General features: G+C 42.5%; 1 protein-coding gene across 4 annotated transcripts; it reads left to right on the top strand.

Moving 5' to 3' along the window:
- The first annotated feature begins 303 nt into the window (after positions 1-303).
- Positions 304-15,273, top strand: LOC100273965 (uncharacterized). 4 transcript variants are annotated; one of them, XM_020549589.3, is made up of 17 exons: positions 304-601; positions 10,635-10,675; positions 10,808-10,863; positions 10,978-11,080; positions 11,181-11,283; positions 11,375-11,428; positions 11,538-11,600; positions 12,231-12,280; positions 12,376-12,451; positions 12,894-13,058; positions 13,187-13,274; positions 13,585-13,670; positions 14,050-14,157; positions 14,351-14,395; positions 14,494-14,582; positions 14,703-14,746; positions 14,864-15,273. In XM_020549589.3, exons 4-17 carry the CDS (start codon positions 11,025-11,027, stop codon positions 14,965-14,967), a joined length of 1,131 nt encoding a protein of 376 aa, XP_020405178.1. In that variant the 5' UTR covers positions 304-601; positions 10,635-10,675; positions 10,808-10,863; positions 10,978-11,024; the 3' UTR covers positions 14,968-15,273. The 4 variants fall into 4 exon arrangements, with proteins under 4 accessions (XP_020405178.1, NP_001141824.1, XP_020405177.1 ...); NM_001148352.1 differs by having other exon boundaries at positions 307-601; positions 10,803-10,863; positions 14,864-15,145; XM_020549588.3 differs by lacking the exon at positions 304-601 and adding an exon at positions 8,258-10,187.
- The last annotated feature ends 1,238 nt before the right edge of the window (positions 15,274-16,511 follow it).

Here is a 16,511-nt window from a genome sequence, read left to right as displayed (position 1 = left end):
GCATGAACCGTGAATAGAGGGGCGGCTGCTTCACGCTAGCGGTAGCGGTTCACCTTTCAAATCTACTGGCTAGGGGGTCCTGTGGGGAATGCTGTTGCAGCCTTGGGGAGCATCTGTAGCCGGCAAGGGGAGGAGGGAGCTGGCTGGCGGACGCGACTGCGGACAGCCTTACACTCCAGCCCAGCCCCTGCAGCAATATACCAGCACTGCACAATGCAGGCCTCCTCCTAGTCCCAGCTTTGACGCACTGTATTTAAGGCCTCCCACGTTAGACGTTATTCTTTATATATATACTTAGGGCAGGGGGTTTTGCATCTCTCTATTCATTCATCCGGCCACCACCGCTCTAACTACTCTTCAAGAGACGACGACCAACAGGCACGTCGATCGTCTTCCGGCGAGGGCGACGGAAGGATGTCCGGCGGCGAGAGTGGTCCGGCAGCGGCGGCGGCGGCCGTTCCGTTGCTGCAGGCGCCGGAGGGGAGGACGACGAAGTACTACGAGGGATGCCCCGGGTGCCGGCTGGACGAGGCCAACAAGACTAGGACCGGCGTCCCCTACCTCAATTTCTTCTACATCTGGGTCGTCTGCCTCGCCGCCGGTACGTATACCTCCGCTCCGCCGCGATGTACGCGCGCGTGCTGCACTGCCTGCCGCTACGGCCTACGGGCAGGGCTAATAAGGCGTTACGGTATTAGTGTGTGTATGGTTAAGCAGCCAACTAGAATAGATCGGCTATGGACACTACGAGCTACTTCACCCTCCTCCGTTAAAAACCAAACCAAAAGATAAAAATAGAGCCGCTCCATTACTCTAAACTCTTCAACCAAACACACTTGCGGCTTGCACCTCACATCTCGGCACAGTGGAACGTGTAACCCGCCTGCTGTCCAAGTCAACCACTTAATTTCCTGTAATTCATAGCGCCTAACAGAACGTAGCAGCAAGGGACAACCCACCCATACAGACAGCCTGAGGGGAGGATATGGCGTAAAAGTACGTACGTACATTATCTTGTTCTAGTCTACTGTACAGTATTATACTTCTTCTATTTGAAAATATAGTTCGTTCTAAGCCTTTTCTTGGTCCACATTCAATTAAATAATATATATATATATATATATATAGGCTAAAACAAATTTTATTTTAGAACAGAGAGTATTAATTACTCAAGATGGCTATCTCTATCTACCTACAGACGGTTTAAAAAATATATATATCTTTATAATCGAGATGACTTTAATTTGTAGAAAGGGATATTAACAATCACGAAATATTTGTTTGAGAAATCTCAAGAGAAACGACAAGGAATAACGTACCACATTCATTATATATATTGACCTTTAAGCCTTTTTTTTGCCAAAAATATGTTAAACAAATTTACTATCCGTACGCAGTAATATATATATATATATATATATATATATATATATATATATATATATATATATATATATATATATATATATATATATATATATATATATATATATATATATATATATATATATATATATATGTGTGTGTGTGTGTGTGTGTGTGTGTGTGTGTGTACGGCGACGCCTCCATGCCAAGTTTAGTCAGATTGACCCACTGAGCTTGCTGACACATCCATGAAGAATAGAAGAGGAGGCAGAAGGATCGATGTAATTTCTTACGTAAAACTAGCCCCCTCTCCCCTTCTTTAATTTCCTAGAAACCATACAATTCTATATGCAGCCTAAGTCAAAGTTAATTAAGCTTAGCGAAGTTTATTTTAAAAATATAGAAATTTATGATGGTAGCAGCAGCAATACTAGTACTAATAATAATAATAATAATAATAATAATAATAATAATAATAATAATAAGGGTGATATTCCTATCTTTAAGACATAGTTACACTTAAAAATCTTTTAACTTAGACCACTACTATAAAACCATAAAACATTATTGGTTTGAGAAACTCCACTACCGTTTTAGTTAGAGCAAATTTAGCAAGGCTCTATTTGATCTCGTAGTTAAATATAAGTATATAACTGCCTAGTCTAAAAACACAATTTTAGTCGGGTCTCTACTAATGGGCACCCAAACTCTTCATCTTTTATCTCATTTTTTATGGCTCTTGGCCAAGCTCTTAAATGAAAGTTTTCCTTACCTTTCTTGTCTAAGCAAACATGACTAGCGTTTGTGACCTCCGGTAGCTCTACTGTCTCCTTGGAGGCACAACTCCTCCACCATAGGGCATGACTCTGTGCTCGGCTTGAGGGTGCGACTCCCTCTATTTAATGGCATTGTTCCCTCTCCGTGGGACACGATTCACTCTCCTTCCTCGAGCAATGATGTTTCCTCCATCGAGGACGTCAATTTGTCCCCTCGAGCCTAGGTTTTATTATTTGGACCCAATCCAGTCCAACCCAAAATTATTTCGTGCCGTGTTGGTTCGAAAAAATTGGCCAAAAGTACGATGGACCCGGACCATACCAGCCCGGCACGACCAATCTTCAACTCTAGCCTACACTATCGTTGTGCAATCAGAGCTTGAACCAGCTCTCGCTGCCATCCGCTACCCTACCTGGCCAACAACCCCCTGCCTATACTAGTCGCCTGGACCTCACATAGTTCTAGTCATAGCCTCTGCACCACCTGACCTAGTCCGCAGCTCCACACCACTCTCATGTGTGTCTTGTGCCTATGGTTTGTGTTGTCGTCTGCATACCGCAACTACATAACATCTCACAACCTTGTGTGTTGCTATCGCTGCCCACTTGGATGGTACTAGAGTGGAGAAGAAGACATGGAGAGGATTGGATTATAGAGAGGGGGAGGGGCAACGAACCTAGATAGAGGGACGCGAGAGTGCATTTGAGGGAAAGGTGAGATAGTAGACCTCAAAATATTTAACCAAATCTTAGTAAACTTTTAAGTCTGACTCTAGAGTAATACTAAAGCCCTAAAATTAGGGTTCTACTTTTGATTTAAAGGTTCCTCCACTTTTGAGGGGGTGATATCCGATGTACATGAAAGGTTAGTGCTCATGTGCACAAATAGAATCTTGGTCTTTAAATTCAGATATAACAGTGCATGGTATTTCAAAAGTTTTCTACAAAATGAACCAACTTGAGATGGGAGGTTTTTTTATAAAAACAATAGTGCACCGTTACATCTAATTTTGAAGGTCAGGATACTATATATGCACATGTACACAAAACCTTCATGTGAACCATATATCATCCCACTTTTGAGAGCCTTATTTTTTTAGGCTACATCTTAATAGTGGTTCTCAAAATAGGACCCTCAGACTGATTCTTAAAGAGAATGATATGTAGGATCTGTTACTAACCTTGATTAGGCGAGATAATCACCCCCACGGGTACTGTAGCATATATATAGGCATATAGGCAGACAATATGGGCCTTATGGGCCTTAACACCCCCTGTCAAACTCAAGGCGGAAGTGGAGGATTTGAAGCATTGAGTTTGATTAGATGAAACTGATGTTGTGCCCTAGTTTGTGCTTTTGTGAAGAAATCCGCAAGCTGTAATTCTGAGGGCACATATTGAAGATCAATGGTCTTCTGATGACAATGAGATCTAGTGAATGAGACATCAACACCAATGTGTTTTGTGAGTTCACGCTTCACTGGATCATGACAAATTTGTATAGCTCCAGTGTTGTCACAGCGAAGAAGTGTAGGCGAGTCACAAGAAACGCCTAGATCAGCCAAGAGCCAACGAATCCAGATAATCTCAGCAGTAGTAGTAGCCAGGGCTCGAAGTTCTGCTTCAGTACTAGATCTAGATACAGCAGCTTGCTTCTTGGATTTCCAAGCAATAGGGGATGATCCAAGAAGAATACAATAACCAGTGATGGAGCGACGATCTGTAGGATCACTGGCCCAGGTAGCATCAGAGTAAGCGTGAAGCTGAAGTAGGGAATTTGAGTCATAAAATAAACATTGTGTTTTTGTCCCCCGTAAATATCTAAGCACACGAAGTAAGTGCCCATAATGAACTGATGTAGGAGCAGAGACAAACTGACTCAAGATCTGAACCGCATGAGCAATATCTGGCCTGGTGACAGTAAGATAAACTAAGCTGCCAACAAGATGTCTATATCGAGATGGATCCTCCAAAGGTGTCCCATCAGTCGGACGAAGAGATAAGTGTAGATCCATAGGCGTGGCAACAGTTCGAGTATCACTAAGACCAGAACGATCAAGAAGATCTTGTATGTACTTGGCCTGAGAAAGATAAATACCATTTTGAGTCTGCAAAACCTCAATGCCCAAGAAATAACTGAGTGCCCCCAAGTCAGACATTTGAAATTCCTTACTCAGAGACGCCTTCACATGAGCAATATGGTCTGGATCATCGCCTGTAATCAACATGTCATCAACATATAGTAATAACAACGTGCGTCCTCGTGAAGAAACATGAATGAACAATGCAGGATCATGATCACTAGAATAGAAACCACAAGCCTTGATGACAGAAACAAATCTCTCAAACCAAGCACGAGGAGCTTGTTTGAGACCATACAAGGCTCGACGGAGACGACAGACATGCCCTGATGGAACCTCTATCCCAGGAGGTGGATGCATATAGACTTCCTCATGTAAATCACCATGAAGAAAAGCATTTTTGACATCCATCTGAGAGATAGTCCAAGAAGATGAGGCTGCAACAGCAAGTAAAGCTCGAACAGTAGTCAGATGGGCCACAGGTGCAAAAGTCTCATCATAGTCAATACCCTGTGTCTGTTGAAAACCTCTGGCCACAAGACGAGCTTTATATCGCTCAATAGACCCATCAGATTTGGTTTTAACCTTGAATACCCATTTGCACGTGATAGGTACAACACCAGCAGGTAACGGAACAACATCCCATGTACATGTGCGATGAAGGGCATTTAATTCATCAGTCATAGCAAGCTGCCACTCAGGTATACCAGACGCCTCTTTATAAGATGATGGTTCAGCAATGACTGCACCAGCACGGGAAAACCCATAACGTTCTGGAGCTGCAATAGTGCCACGATCACGAAGATGATACCCCTGATTAAAAACAACATGAGAGTCATCATTGTTAGTACAAGTATCAGCAACAGGATCGTCATCAGGACTGGCCGTGGGAGTAGAGCGAGGACGACGAATGTAAGTCTAAGTGACAGGTGGTTTGGAAGAGTAAGACGGAGATGTTGTGGAAGTGGAAGGTGGTGTGATGGGAATAAGGACATCTGGGGTAGAAACAGTAGGTGGTGATACTGATGAAGTTTCAGAAATGGGAGGAAGGCTCATGAAGGAGGTAGACTCTGTGGAATAAAAAGAAGAATGAGTGGAAGAGTTGTAAAAGAAGGGACGATTTTCATTGAAGCTCACATCTCGAGAAATACGCATGCGACGAGAAGATGAATCATAACATCGATAGCCTTTATGTTCAGGGCTATATCCAAGAAAAACACACTCAACAGATTGAGCAGTCAATTTAGTACGTTCACGAGGTGATAATAGTACATAACACGTACATCCAAAAACTCGAAGGTGGTCATATCGTGGAGGAGTTCCGAAAAGAACTTCACTAGGTGTTTTGCCAGAGAGTTTGGATGACGATTGTCTATTGATGAGGTAAACCGCAGTAGAAACTGCTTCACCCCAAAAATGTGATGGGACAAAAGAAGATATCAACAAAGTGCGAGCAGTTTCTATAATGTGACGATGTTTGCGTTCAGCCACACCGTTCTGTGCATGAGCACCAGGGCAAGAAAGTTGAGCAAGAGTACCCTCTGAAGTCAAAAACTGGCGGAAATTATCAGATAAATATTCACCACCAGAATCAGAACGAAAGGTTTTAATGTGAGTGGAAAATTGAGTGTGAATCATACGAGCAAAGGTTTTATAAATAGAAATCATCTCAGAGCGGCGTTTCATGAAATAAATCCAAGTGTAGCGAGAATGATCATCAATAAAAATAACATAGTATTTATATCCACCTTTTGACACAAAAGGTGCAGGACCCCAAATATCAGAGTGAACCAAATCAAAGGGTTGAACAGAATGAGAATGACTAGGAAAATATGGAAGTTGTATTTGTTTTCCAAGATGACATCCCTTACAATGAAAATCAGACTCAACCGAAGTATGACCTAAGCAACCTGACTTTATTAGAGTAGATAATCTAGATCCACACAAATGACCTAGACGATGATGCCACTGGGCAAAAGACGCAACAGAAGCAAGGGTAGCTGAAAGCACATGCGCTGGAGATGTAGCCAAGGAAGGAAGCCGCAAAGAGTCCAAGATGTAGAGGCGAGGAGCAGCTCTACGGCGACGGCCAGTCCCAATCACTTCCCCTGTACGAAGGTCCTGTACAAAACAAGATGAGTCATCAAATCCGACAAAGCAATTATGATCCGTAATTTGGCCTACTAAAAGAAGGTCCATAGATAGCTCAGGAACAAAGAAAATATTAGGTACTGTAAAGTGTGGATGTGAAAGATAACCCTGATGAGTACTGTGGCATACAGTACCATCAGCTGTCTGCACTGAAGCACCATCTGTGACAGGTGTAGTAGAAGCCAACTTTGACTGATCAGATGTGACATGAAAGGAAGCTCCTGAATCAAGTACCCAGGCCGACTCTGAAGTACAAGCGGACGAAGTGGCAGCAACAGCAACTGAGCCTCTATTAGATGGTCCTGGACCACGACCACGAGCAGCACGTCGTGCATGGAAATCAGTCAACTTATCAGGGAACTTGACAAAGCAAAGCTCAGATCGATGATTGGTCTTGCCACAATGATCACAAGGCTTAAAAATATTCTTAGGTTTCTGGGCAGCAGCCAACACACTGTGAGGATTACCACCAGTAGAGGACAGAGAATTAAGACGAGTCTCTTCAGCAAGTAAAGCAGACAACGCCTTAGCCATTGTGAGAGTGTCAGAACCCTGAAGTAAACGAGCACGAAGAGAATCAAACTCAGCCCGAACGCCCATAACAAATCTGTAAGTGAAGAACTTTTCAATAAACTTATGAGCCGGACACGGATCAGCAGTACAAGCAGGCACCATAGATGTCAAAGCACTCATCAGGCGATCAAAGGCTGAGTAGTACTCATCAATACTCATATCATTTTGCTCAATAACATGTGTCTGCTGCATGAGAGTGTGTAATAGAGCACCACTGTCCTGAACAAAACGCTCTTTCAAATGAGACCAGATGGCTTTAGCAGTTTGAAATTTAGACAAACTCATAATCATAGATGGTTTGACGCTGTTTACCATAGCAGCCATCACTTTACCATCATTAAGCTGCCATGTTTTGATATCAGCAGCATTGCGACGATCATCCGCAAGAACAGGTGCCACATCAGTCAAATGAAAGAGTAATCCATGTCCCCTAAGTGCAGTCTCAACACAGAAAGCCCACTCCGGATAATTTTGGCCATCAAGAGTGATATTGACCACAATAGCATTTGTCGCCATACTGAATTCAATGAAAATCAGGGAACAGGAGACCGGAAACCAAACAAACCAGAGGAGCCGCAGCTTACAGCAGCCCGAGTACGAGTTGACGGAGGTCTTGGGCGCGGAAGCCGAGTTGGACAGTGGCTGCTGTCCTGATGACTCTGCCCTCAATGGCAGCCAACAGCGCAGAAGCAGGAACGACGCAGATCCAGATCTGCTGAGGCGACGGACGGCACAGAAATCGATGACGCAGATCTGGTTCCGCAGCCCTTGCGGCGTGCAGCAGACAGCAACTGTAGAGGTGCGGCAGGGCGCAGAAGCCAGCAGGCGGTTGAGGTAGTGCGACGCAGCAGGCAAATAGGCAACAGATGGGCAGCGGCTGAGGCAGGGCGCAGTGCGGCGCAGCAGGCAACAGCAGGTGGACGGCGGCTGAGGCAGGGCGCAGTGCGGCGCAGCAGGCAGCAGGCAGGCGCGCAGCAGGCAGCAGGCGGACGGCACAAGAGCTCAGATCCGCGGCCCGCGGGACTGAAGGAAAACCGCGACGACGCGGCAGAGGAAGCGGGAACCGCGACGGCGCGGCAGAGGAAGCGGGGAAACCGCGACGGCGGCTGGAAGCGGGGAAACCGCGACGGCGGCTGCGGATGGCGAATGGAGGCCGCCCAGATCCGCCGCGACGGCGGCAGAGGAAGCAGAACCGCGACGACGGCTGAGGATGGAACCGCGACGGCGGTAGGGCGGACGGTAGAAGGCTGGCCGCGATGGGCGGACGGCGCAGCAGCGACGCGACGGCGCCAAAGAAAATTGAGAGGGACGGATTAGATGTAAACCCTAACCCTAACCTCCTCTGATACCATGTTACTAACCTTGATTAGGCGAGATAATCACCCCCACGGGTACTGTAGCATATATATATAGGCATATAGGCAGACAATATGGGCCTTATGGGCCTTAACAGGATCCACTCATCATTCTTTTTATCATTTTCTTCCTCATAGAGGAACATGACAATATTTCAGCAACAAAAGACGGGAGCAACCAAGAAAAATATGCCGTAATGGAGGGCTCACTGAGGGGTGCCTAAGAGGGGCTTGTTGGATGAGGCTAGTGAGGGAAGCCAATGGGAACCTCCTCATCGGAGGAGGCAAAGCCATCGTGAGAAGCCTTTCTATGGGAGGAGGAGAAAAGTAGCCATCAAGAGAGAGGTGCTGTCAGGAAGGGACTCGTTGGTTGAGGAAAATCGAGAGAAGCCTAACCGAAGGAGTGGATGTTGTCCAAACAAAGCTCATTGGAGGAGAGAACTCATTAGGAAGAAACATTTATGTCGCAGATCCATTAGGAGGGGTGTGCCATTAGGAGTAGGGCACGAGAGAGCCATGTCTTTTCTAGAGTGGGGAGATTTGTCAACAGGGTCGTCATCGAGGGTGGGTAGTGCATCATGGAGGAGTGATAGTTGATGGTAGGAATATTTGGACGAGTGGGTACAGAGAGCCCATGGCAAAAGGTGGGAACTATCATAACTACAGGGTGATGACTTAGGAGGATCCTCTTGGAATGAGAGGGGAGGTTGATTTGAGTTGCCTCTTAAACTTGATGGCCCTAGTAGAAAACCTGTTGAACCTAATTCTTTTGGATTAGGTCCTTAAATTTGATTTTGATTGTTGAAGTAGAAGTCTTGCTGGAGTTGCTCTTAAAACTACCATAGGTGACTTGGATCTAGTAATGATATTATGACTACTGGTGCAATTTAAACCTATGGAAAAACTTATTCATTATTCGAGACTATAGTCATGGACTAAACAATTTAGTTGTTAGGTTAGTCCCAAAGAAGGATTTATGACACTGTTTTCTTCTAAGACTCTTCAATGTTGAAATTAGTGCATATAAGTTTTATCCATATCAAACCTATTTCATGTCAAGAAACTTTCATCTTATCTAATTTTATCAATATTATGCCACATCAACTTATTTAATGTGTAAAACTATTATAAACTTTATATTAAGACTGGACTTAGCGATACTTTTTATTAGTAGATGTATTTTTTAAAGACGGAGTGTGTTGGACGCATGGGAGAGAACATTGTTGGTACATGGTAGTAGTGAAGCTATCACAAACACACAGACCCAGCCAACCCCAACCCTTTTAGGCCTAGTTTGGATACTCTAGATTGGAGTGTTTTGGAGGTATTAGAGTGTGTTTAAATCCCTAATAAATCAAATCTTTTCTTAATACATCTCAATCCACTCCAATCACACTCATTCCTAGGTATCCAAACTAGGCTTGATCTGACCACCTAAAGTTTTTAGACCTTATTCGTTTGTTGAGTAATGGACTAGGAATTATTTTAGCTAATCAAAACTTATACAAATTAAAGAAACAAATAGGCTATAAATTGTTCCATGTCAACGAACGCCCCTTAGCCAAACTAGGCACAAAACCGGAAAACAGAGGAAGAAAAAGCTCAAAGAGGCAGAATTCCTACTGCCACACCACATCTCCGATGGTTGATTTGAGAGCAGCAGCTCTCGTTTGCCAGCATGCGGATCCGGACAGCCTCACGGCGTGCACCGCCGTGGTCGTCCTCCTAACCAAGTCGCTATCTAGTTCCTGACGTTCGTCAGGTGCTCAGACGACCATGGCCAGCGTCGTCGGCGAGGCGCCGCTGCTCAGCGGCGGCGGGAAGGCGGCCGTATGGCGCGAGCGCTGCCCTGTGTGCAGGGCTGCAGGCAGGAGAGGAAGGTGCAGGCAAGTGACGGGGTGCCATCCCATGATCCCATCCCATACGAGGACTTCCTCTGCATTTGGATCGCCTGCCTCTGTGCCTGCATGAATAATATAATATCCATGCGTCGTCGTATCTTGCGCATGCAGATCGATGAGCCACCGCAATGGATTTTGTTTTTGTTTTTGTTTTTGTTTTTTCCCCTCATCTCATCTGAATGTCGGATAAATTAAAGCATCCTGTGATCATTCAGAAGAACTGCTTAGGTTATCTCACTAGTGAATGTCGGATAAATTAAAGCATCCTAATGAGAAATAATCATTCTGAACATCATGTGCACAGATTCGTTTATTTTCGGTTCAATGACTTGTTGTATGTCTATTTTCTTGTCAGTCTCTGTACTGGGTGGCCTTGTCAGTTTTTTTGTTGGTTCTGTGACTAATACCTCACCTTTTTTTTTATCTTTCCAGCACTGCCGGTCCAGTCACTGTTCCCTTATCTATACTTCATGGTACGTAGGCATGTTTTTTATCCCAATTTTTGCCTTCTCACTATTAACTTGTATGCAGAGTACTTGCTCTGTTCCACAATTTGATTCAGAAAAAAAACAAGTATTCACCTTTATTGCAATCAAACAGATCAGGGACTTGAAAGTGGCGAAAGAGGAGCAAGACATTGGGTTTTATGCTGGTTTTGTTGGTGAGCAGCGTCTTCTTTCATCGACTATTGTTTTACTGTCTCATTTGACTATTGTTTTATTATCGGTGCTGTTTACTTTCTCAGTGGCTAGCTGTAACTAATTTCTTTTGTTAGGGGCTACCTATTTCCTTGGAAGGGCCATCAGCGCCGTGCCATGGGGCATGTTCGCTGACAAGTATGGAAGGAAGCCATGCATTGTGATCAGCATCCTCTCAGTGTACGGACCACGGAGTCTAATTGTGAAATCAGCCTTAGCATCCATCCAATTTGACAGGACTAACCTAGTAAGTAAATGTTGTTCTGGTTCCCCTTTTCAGGATTGTGTTCAACACACTGTTTGGACTTAGCACAACTTACTGGATGGCAATTGTGACTAGGGGATTACTTGGGTTGCTATGTGGCATACTTGGACCCATCAAGGTATATAGCTAACTACATCTATTGCTAGACCAGTATTTATAAAATGATGTGTCTCTTAAGTTCTCATGGTTGCATCTGCTGCATTTGCTAGGCCTATGCTTCAGAAGTCTGCAGGAAAGAGCACCAAGCTCTGGGAATCTCTCTTGTAGGAGCAATCCTTTTGCAACCCTTTGTTTCAACATTTTTTTAATAGTTCTTTTGTGTTTATTTTTACCTGCAACTAACTTGTGTCTGTGATATTGATTATGTAATAGGTTACATCTTCACGAGCCATAGCTCTTGTTATTGGGCCTGCTATTGGAGGCTTCCTTGCACAGGTGAAGATTATGGAATTTAGATAGCAATATTAAGTTAAATTCGAAATGCTAATGAGTGCCTTCATCATGTATCCCTTAATCATAACTGACCTCTGATGTGTACAAAAGGGGATAGTGGTCGACAAAAATATATAATCTGAAGTCAAGAGTTTCGTCCAACACTACATTGTAAAAAAAGCCCACATATATGTAACACATTTGGTGTAAATAATATATTACCTTCGTCTTAGAATGTAAGGTCTCAAATTACTTAAATTGTTTTTCTCTGAAATTATAGAGATTTTAGGTGAAATAACGACTCACTCTAAATCACATACGCAGCTGCCATTAATTGTTATGTCAACAGCCCAATCACCAGACTCAAAATATGGTACGTAATCAGAATTATATGGTTAAGTGAATGTTACATGCATCGTTTCCTTTACCTAGTAATTTATAATGAAGTTCCTAGGATACTTTGCATTTTAGGATGGTGGGAGTATTTTTGGTTAGTTTGGCACTTTTGCCAGGTTGTTAATAACTATGATCATGATCTTCAGAGTGGGTGAATGTTTGCACCTTATGATTTTGTGAAGAAACTATTGTAAAGATACACATGACTAACATTGTCTATGATATATTATGTTTTAGCCTGCACAGAAGTACCCAAATCTTTTCTCTGAAGAGTCCATATTTGGAAGGTAAATTATTTCTAGTACAATTTCTAGCATTTAACTATTTCATTGTTTTTAGACGACTATTATAAACCTTCAAAAATTATGCATCTAATTTTCAGGTTTCCATACTTCCTTCCTTGCTTTGTAATATCGTTGCTAGCAGCAGGATCATGTATTGCATGCATTTGGCTTCCGGTATGCCGTATCATCTTCCCTATTATTATCTATCTTGAATCCAAATAGTTAGATCCTCTTAAGAAAAAAAACTGACAACCTATGGAGGCATGACAGCTCCAGACATACTGACATAGCATGATAGAGAAGACCCTCTCACCTATCAAGAAAAGAACCCTGCTCCACCCCTACAAGGGCACCTTAGCCCATGTGAGCAGGCTAGAGCAGACTTTAGAACTGTGCTTTGGTATAAGACAAACAAGATTTGTTAACTCAACATAAAATTCACTCCTATAAAAATTTGAACTAGAAAGGCTACTAAAGGGCCTAAAAACGAAATATGCTTGGACTTATGTTTCTCCACTCAATATACCTACTTTGTAGTTAGATAAAAAAAATCGTTCTTTTGAATCTTTCGTAAGATATTGACAAGATTCCTTATAATTTTATTCAATTTTCTTAGGAAACGCTACACTTTCATGGTGATGACAAAGTAGAAGCTATTGAAGAACTGGAGGCACAAGTTCGTGGCTCCGAATCTACAAAAGATCTGCATAAGAATTGGCAATTGATGTCAGCAATAATCCTCTACTGTGTCTTTTCTATGCATGACACAGCTTATCTTGAGGTAAACTATATCAGCATCTTCTTCATTAAAACACCAACAAATATGGTGGTTTCACTCTAGCACCCTGAAGTAACTACTACTAATATGTATATGCTAATGATAATATTGTTCGTAAAAACCCTTCTCAGGTATTTTCACTGTGGGCTGTGAGCAGTAGAAAATTTCGGGGGCTTAGTTTGACATCCCAGGATGTTGGTACTGTGCTAGCCATCTCAGGTATGTGTTATTTTGCCATGTTTTAAGCTAATAAGTAAAATTAACATGAGAAGCAGAATACCTTGTAAAAGGAGTAAAATTAGCACACAACCGCTTCTAATAAATAGCGAAATGCTTTTGAGTATTACGTACTTAACTATGGGTATATAAACCATCCAATGCATATGAAATCTTTCCATGCATGTGATAAATTAACCTTGGGATGCTGAATTATAGTTTCAGTGAAAGGGTTGTACATGTAACAATGCTATAATAGTATAATGTTATTGTTGCTGAGATATTTAGTTGCATGTCAACAATTCTTTTGTAGGTTTTGGTGTACTTGTATACCAACTCGCTATTTATCCTTTTCTTGCGAAGTATTTTGGACCAATCAAGACATTTCGGCCTGCCGCGGTAAGTGAGAAATACATCTTTGACGGCTTTCTTGTAAAGAATAAAAGGTTTTAATAAAATAGTACTTCCTCTTTTCTTTTTTATTTGTCGCGTTTTAGTTAGAAAATGAATTAGTGGACGACAAATAAAAAAGAATGAAGGTAGTAGATAGTATTGGGGAGGCAAATATACAACTGATAACATGTATTGAATAAAAACTGTTAAATATAAATATAGATCTAATTGTTAGGAAGGGGGGAATATTTTTATGGAAACTGTAGGGGGGTTTCCAAGCTGTTTTTTTCCATGGATGAAGCAGATATTTGTCTTTGCTGGGTCACTTCTTTAATCTGATTCAGAGTTTTTTAGTACTAAATTCAATTGCATGTTTGGCTTGCAGATCCTGTCGATCATTCTCCTCACTACGTACCCCTTCATGGCCAATTTACATGGCCTGGAGCTTAAAATACTCATCAACATTGCATCTGTTTTGAAGAACATGTTTGCGGTGAGTCCAATTTCTTCCATCTCTCATATCGGCATCGGCAACTAGCACAGAGAAAAGAAAAGTCATTTCTCATATAAATAGGCACTTCCAAATTCTAGTTTGGTGAATCTTCTGAAATGTATAGCTAGTCGAGCCATTCAAAAAGTAAATTCTACTACGAACGAATGCTAACGTATTGTTTTAAATGAAACAGGCTACCATCACTATTGCCTGCAACATCCTACAGAACACTGCAGTGGTACATATATACCAGCAATCATGCTTTGGCAAGTTTATTTTTGTCTCGATAGCGTCATCGTTTTTCTAGCTTATTTCTTTGTCTGGTGACATGTGCAGACGCAAGAGCAGAGAGGCGTTGCTAATGGCATCTCTGTTACCCTGATGTCCGTGTTCAAATCTGTAGCTCCAGCAGCAGCAGGAATTCTGTAAATATTCTTTTTTATATATAATTTTTTTATATAGTTTGGAAAGTCACTAATTTTTTTGTCTAGAACATTAAGGAAAATGGATTGCATTTGCTTAATTTATCTCTTGGCTTTTTATAGGTTCTCGTGGGCTCAGAAGCACATCAGCGGACTGTTCTTACCAGGTAAACAGCTCATACATACAATGTTTCCCCAGTTGTGTCAGGATTTCCATCAGGAAGCAAAATATAGGAACTAAGTGCACATTTTGTTTCATTAACAAAAAATAAAATAAAATGCAGGGGATCAGATCTTGTTCCTAGCGATAAACATGGTGTCGGTGATTGGCCTGGTGCTGACGTTCAAGCCATTTTTCTCCCTACCGAATCCAACGAGGCATTCATAAATCTGTGTAGATGAAGCCCGTTCCTGTGAATTGTATCGATGCACTGCCTGATTACAGTTGGGTTTCAAACTGCAAGAATTCATGACTTCATGTATTGTTGTGTGGTCCATACTTTTAGTCTTATGATGATGAATTAGGTAATATAATAATAATATATGAAGGGTTTGAGCTCTTTCGTAGACACCAAAGGTCTAGATGTTTTGTTGGTTTTACAAATTGGAGCGAAAGTGACTCTAGCTGAATTGGTTAGATGATCTGAGTACCACTTCTCAGGTATAAATTGAAAAATGAGATCTTAGCTTGCCATGACCATGACCGACAATCTGGACTCTATGCGCGTCAGCTCTGGATTAGGGGCAAACAGTTTCGTATTGATCGCAAGCTGGGCTGATTTGGGGGTAAGAGGTCCGTGGATCAGTTAGGGTTTATAGGAGCAGCAATTTGTCAACCAATATTTTCTAATCGGTTGATCGTTTCTGATCGCTGATCGCCAGAGTTTCTAATCGCCAGAGGGACGATCAGCCGATCAGATCATAGTTTCCAACTTTCCATATCTACCACCACCCAGGCAACTGAAACCCCACCTAGACAAATAATGCACTACCGCGGCCACCGCCGCCGCCAGTGGGCCACACTTTACCGAATCCAGCCTATACCATCTTCTGTTCTATCTCATCTTCTGTTCTATCTTATACTAAGTGAGTACCTGTGCGTTGTAACGAAAACATATAATACTATAATAATACATATACAAATGTGTGTTATATTGTTAAGATGGAGGACGACGTTCACGACCCGTTTGAGATGATGTTGAAGTGAAACTCGGGTCACGGTCAAGCGCATCGGCGCCACGACATGAGGCCGCCTGTCTGTGAGGCACTCGAGGAGAAGGGTAGGGTAGTCTCGCGGAGGGAGCAAGGTCTGCGGGACGACGATGGAGTGGCGACACGTGGTCACTGTCACACCCGGCTTTAAGAAACAAAGCTAGGTGCATCTCATACATGCGCCAAGAAGACAACATATATAATAACAGAGTGTATAGAGATAAATGTCATAAAACATCAGATTACTTATTACATAGCGGAAGACTTATTACAAAATAAAAGATAAAAGTAAAACGAACTAAGGATCGTCGGCGCCAATGTCAACTGAGAAACTCCACCTAGATCAGATCAAACTCCTCGCCTTGTGGCTCCTCCTGAACCACCTGCTCTTCTCCTGTGGGGGGTGTGAGACAGCAAGAGTGAGCTCACACATGATCATCGCTCAACAAGTTGTGGGGAATAATGTGACATGAACTCACCAAAGGTGGGAGCTCATGGAGTGTAAGGTTTATCAAAGAGAATGGTTAAAGCTGAGCATTGCTTTTAATGTTGGTCAAACTTTTATTAGCATTTACTAGATGTAAGTAAATACCAAACCTTAATACATAATAGAACAAAATTAATAATAAACCCATGCATATGCAAATGACAAAATTGAATTTAAGTTCCATAATTTAATCATCAGAGAGTCCTGAGCTGCTCATGACCGTGAGCTCGGCT

The sequence above is a fragment of the Zea mays genome, chromosome 3 (assembly GCF_902167145.1).
Source record: "Zea mays cultivar B73 chromosome 3, Zm-B73-REFERENCE-NAM-5.0, whole genome shotgun sequence".
NCBI lineage: Eukaryota > Viridiplantae > Streptophyta > Magnoliopsida > Poales > Poaceae > Zea > Zea mays.
The sequence above is the reverse complement of the archived record's forward strand: the minus strand, read 5'-3'. Positions and strand labels throughout refer to the sequence as shown.

Coding starts and splice junctions, on each gene's coding strand:
- LOC100273965 (NM_001148352.1), top strand. CDS start 415: ATGTCCGGCGGCGAGAGTGGTCCGGCAGCGGCGGCGGCGGCCGTTCCG. Junction 10,676..10,802: donor TCCCTTATCTATACTTCATG/GTACGTAGGCAT, acceptor GCAATCAAACAG/ATCAGGGACTTGAAAGTGGC. Junction 11,284..11,374: donor GCATACTTGGACCCATCAAG/GTATATAGCTAA, acceptor TGCATTTGCTAG/GCCTATGCTTCAGAAGTCTG.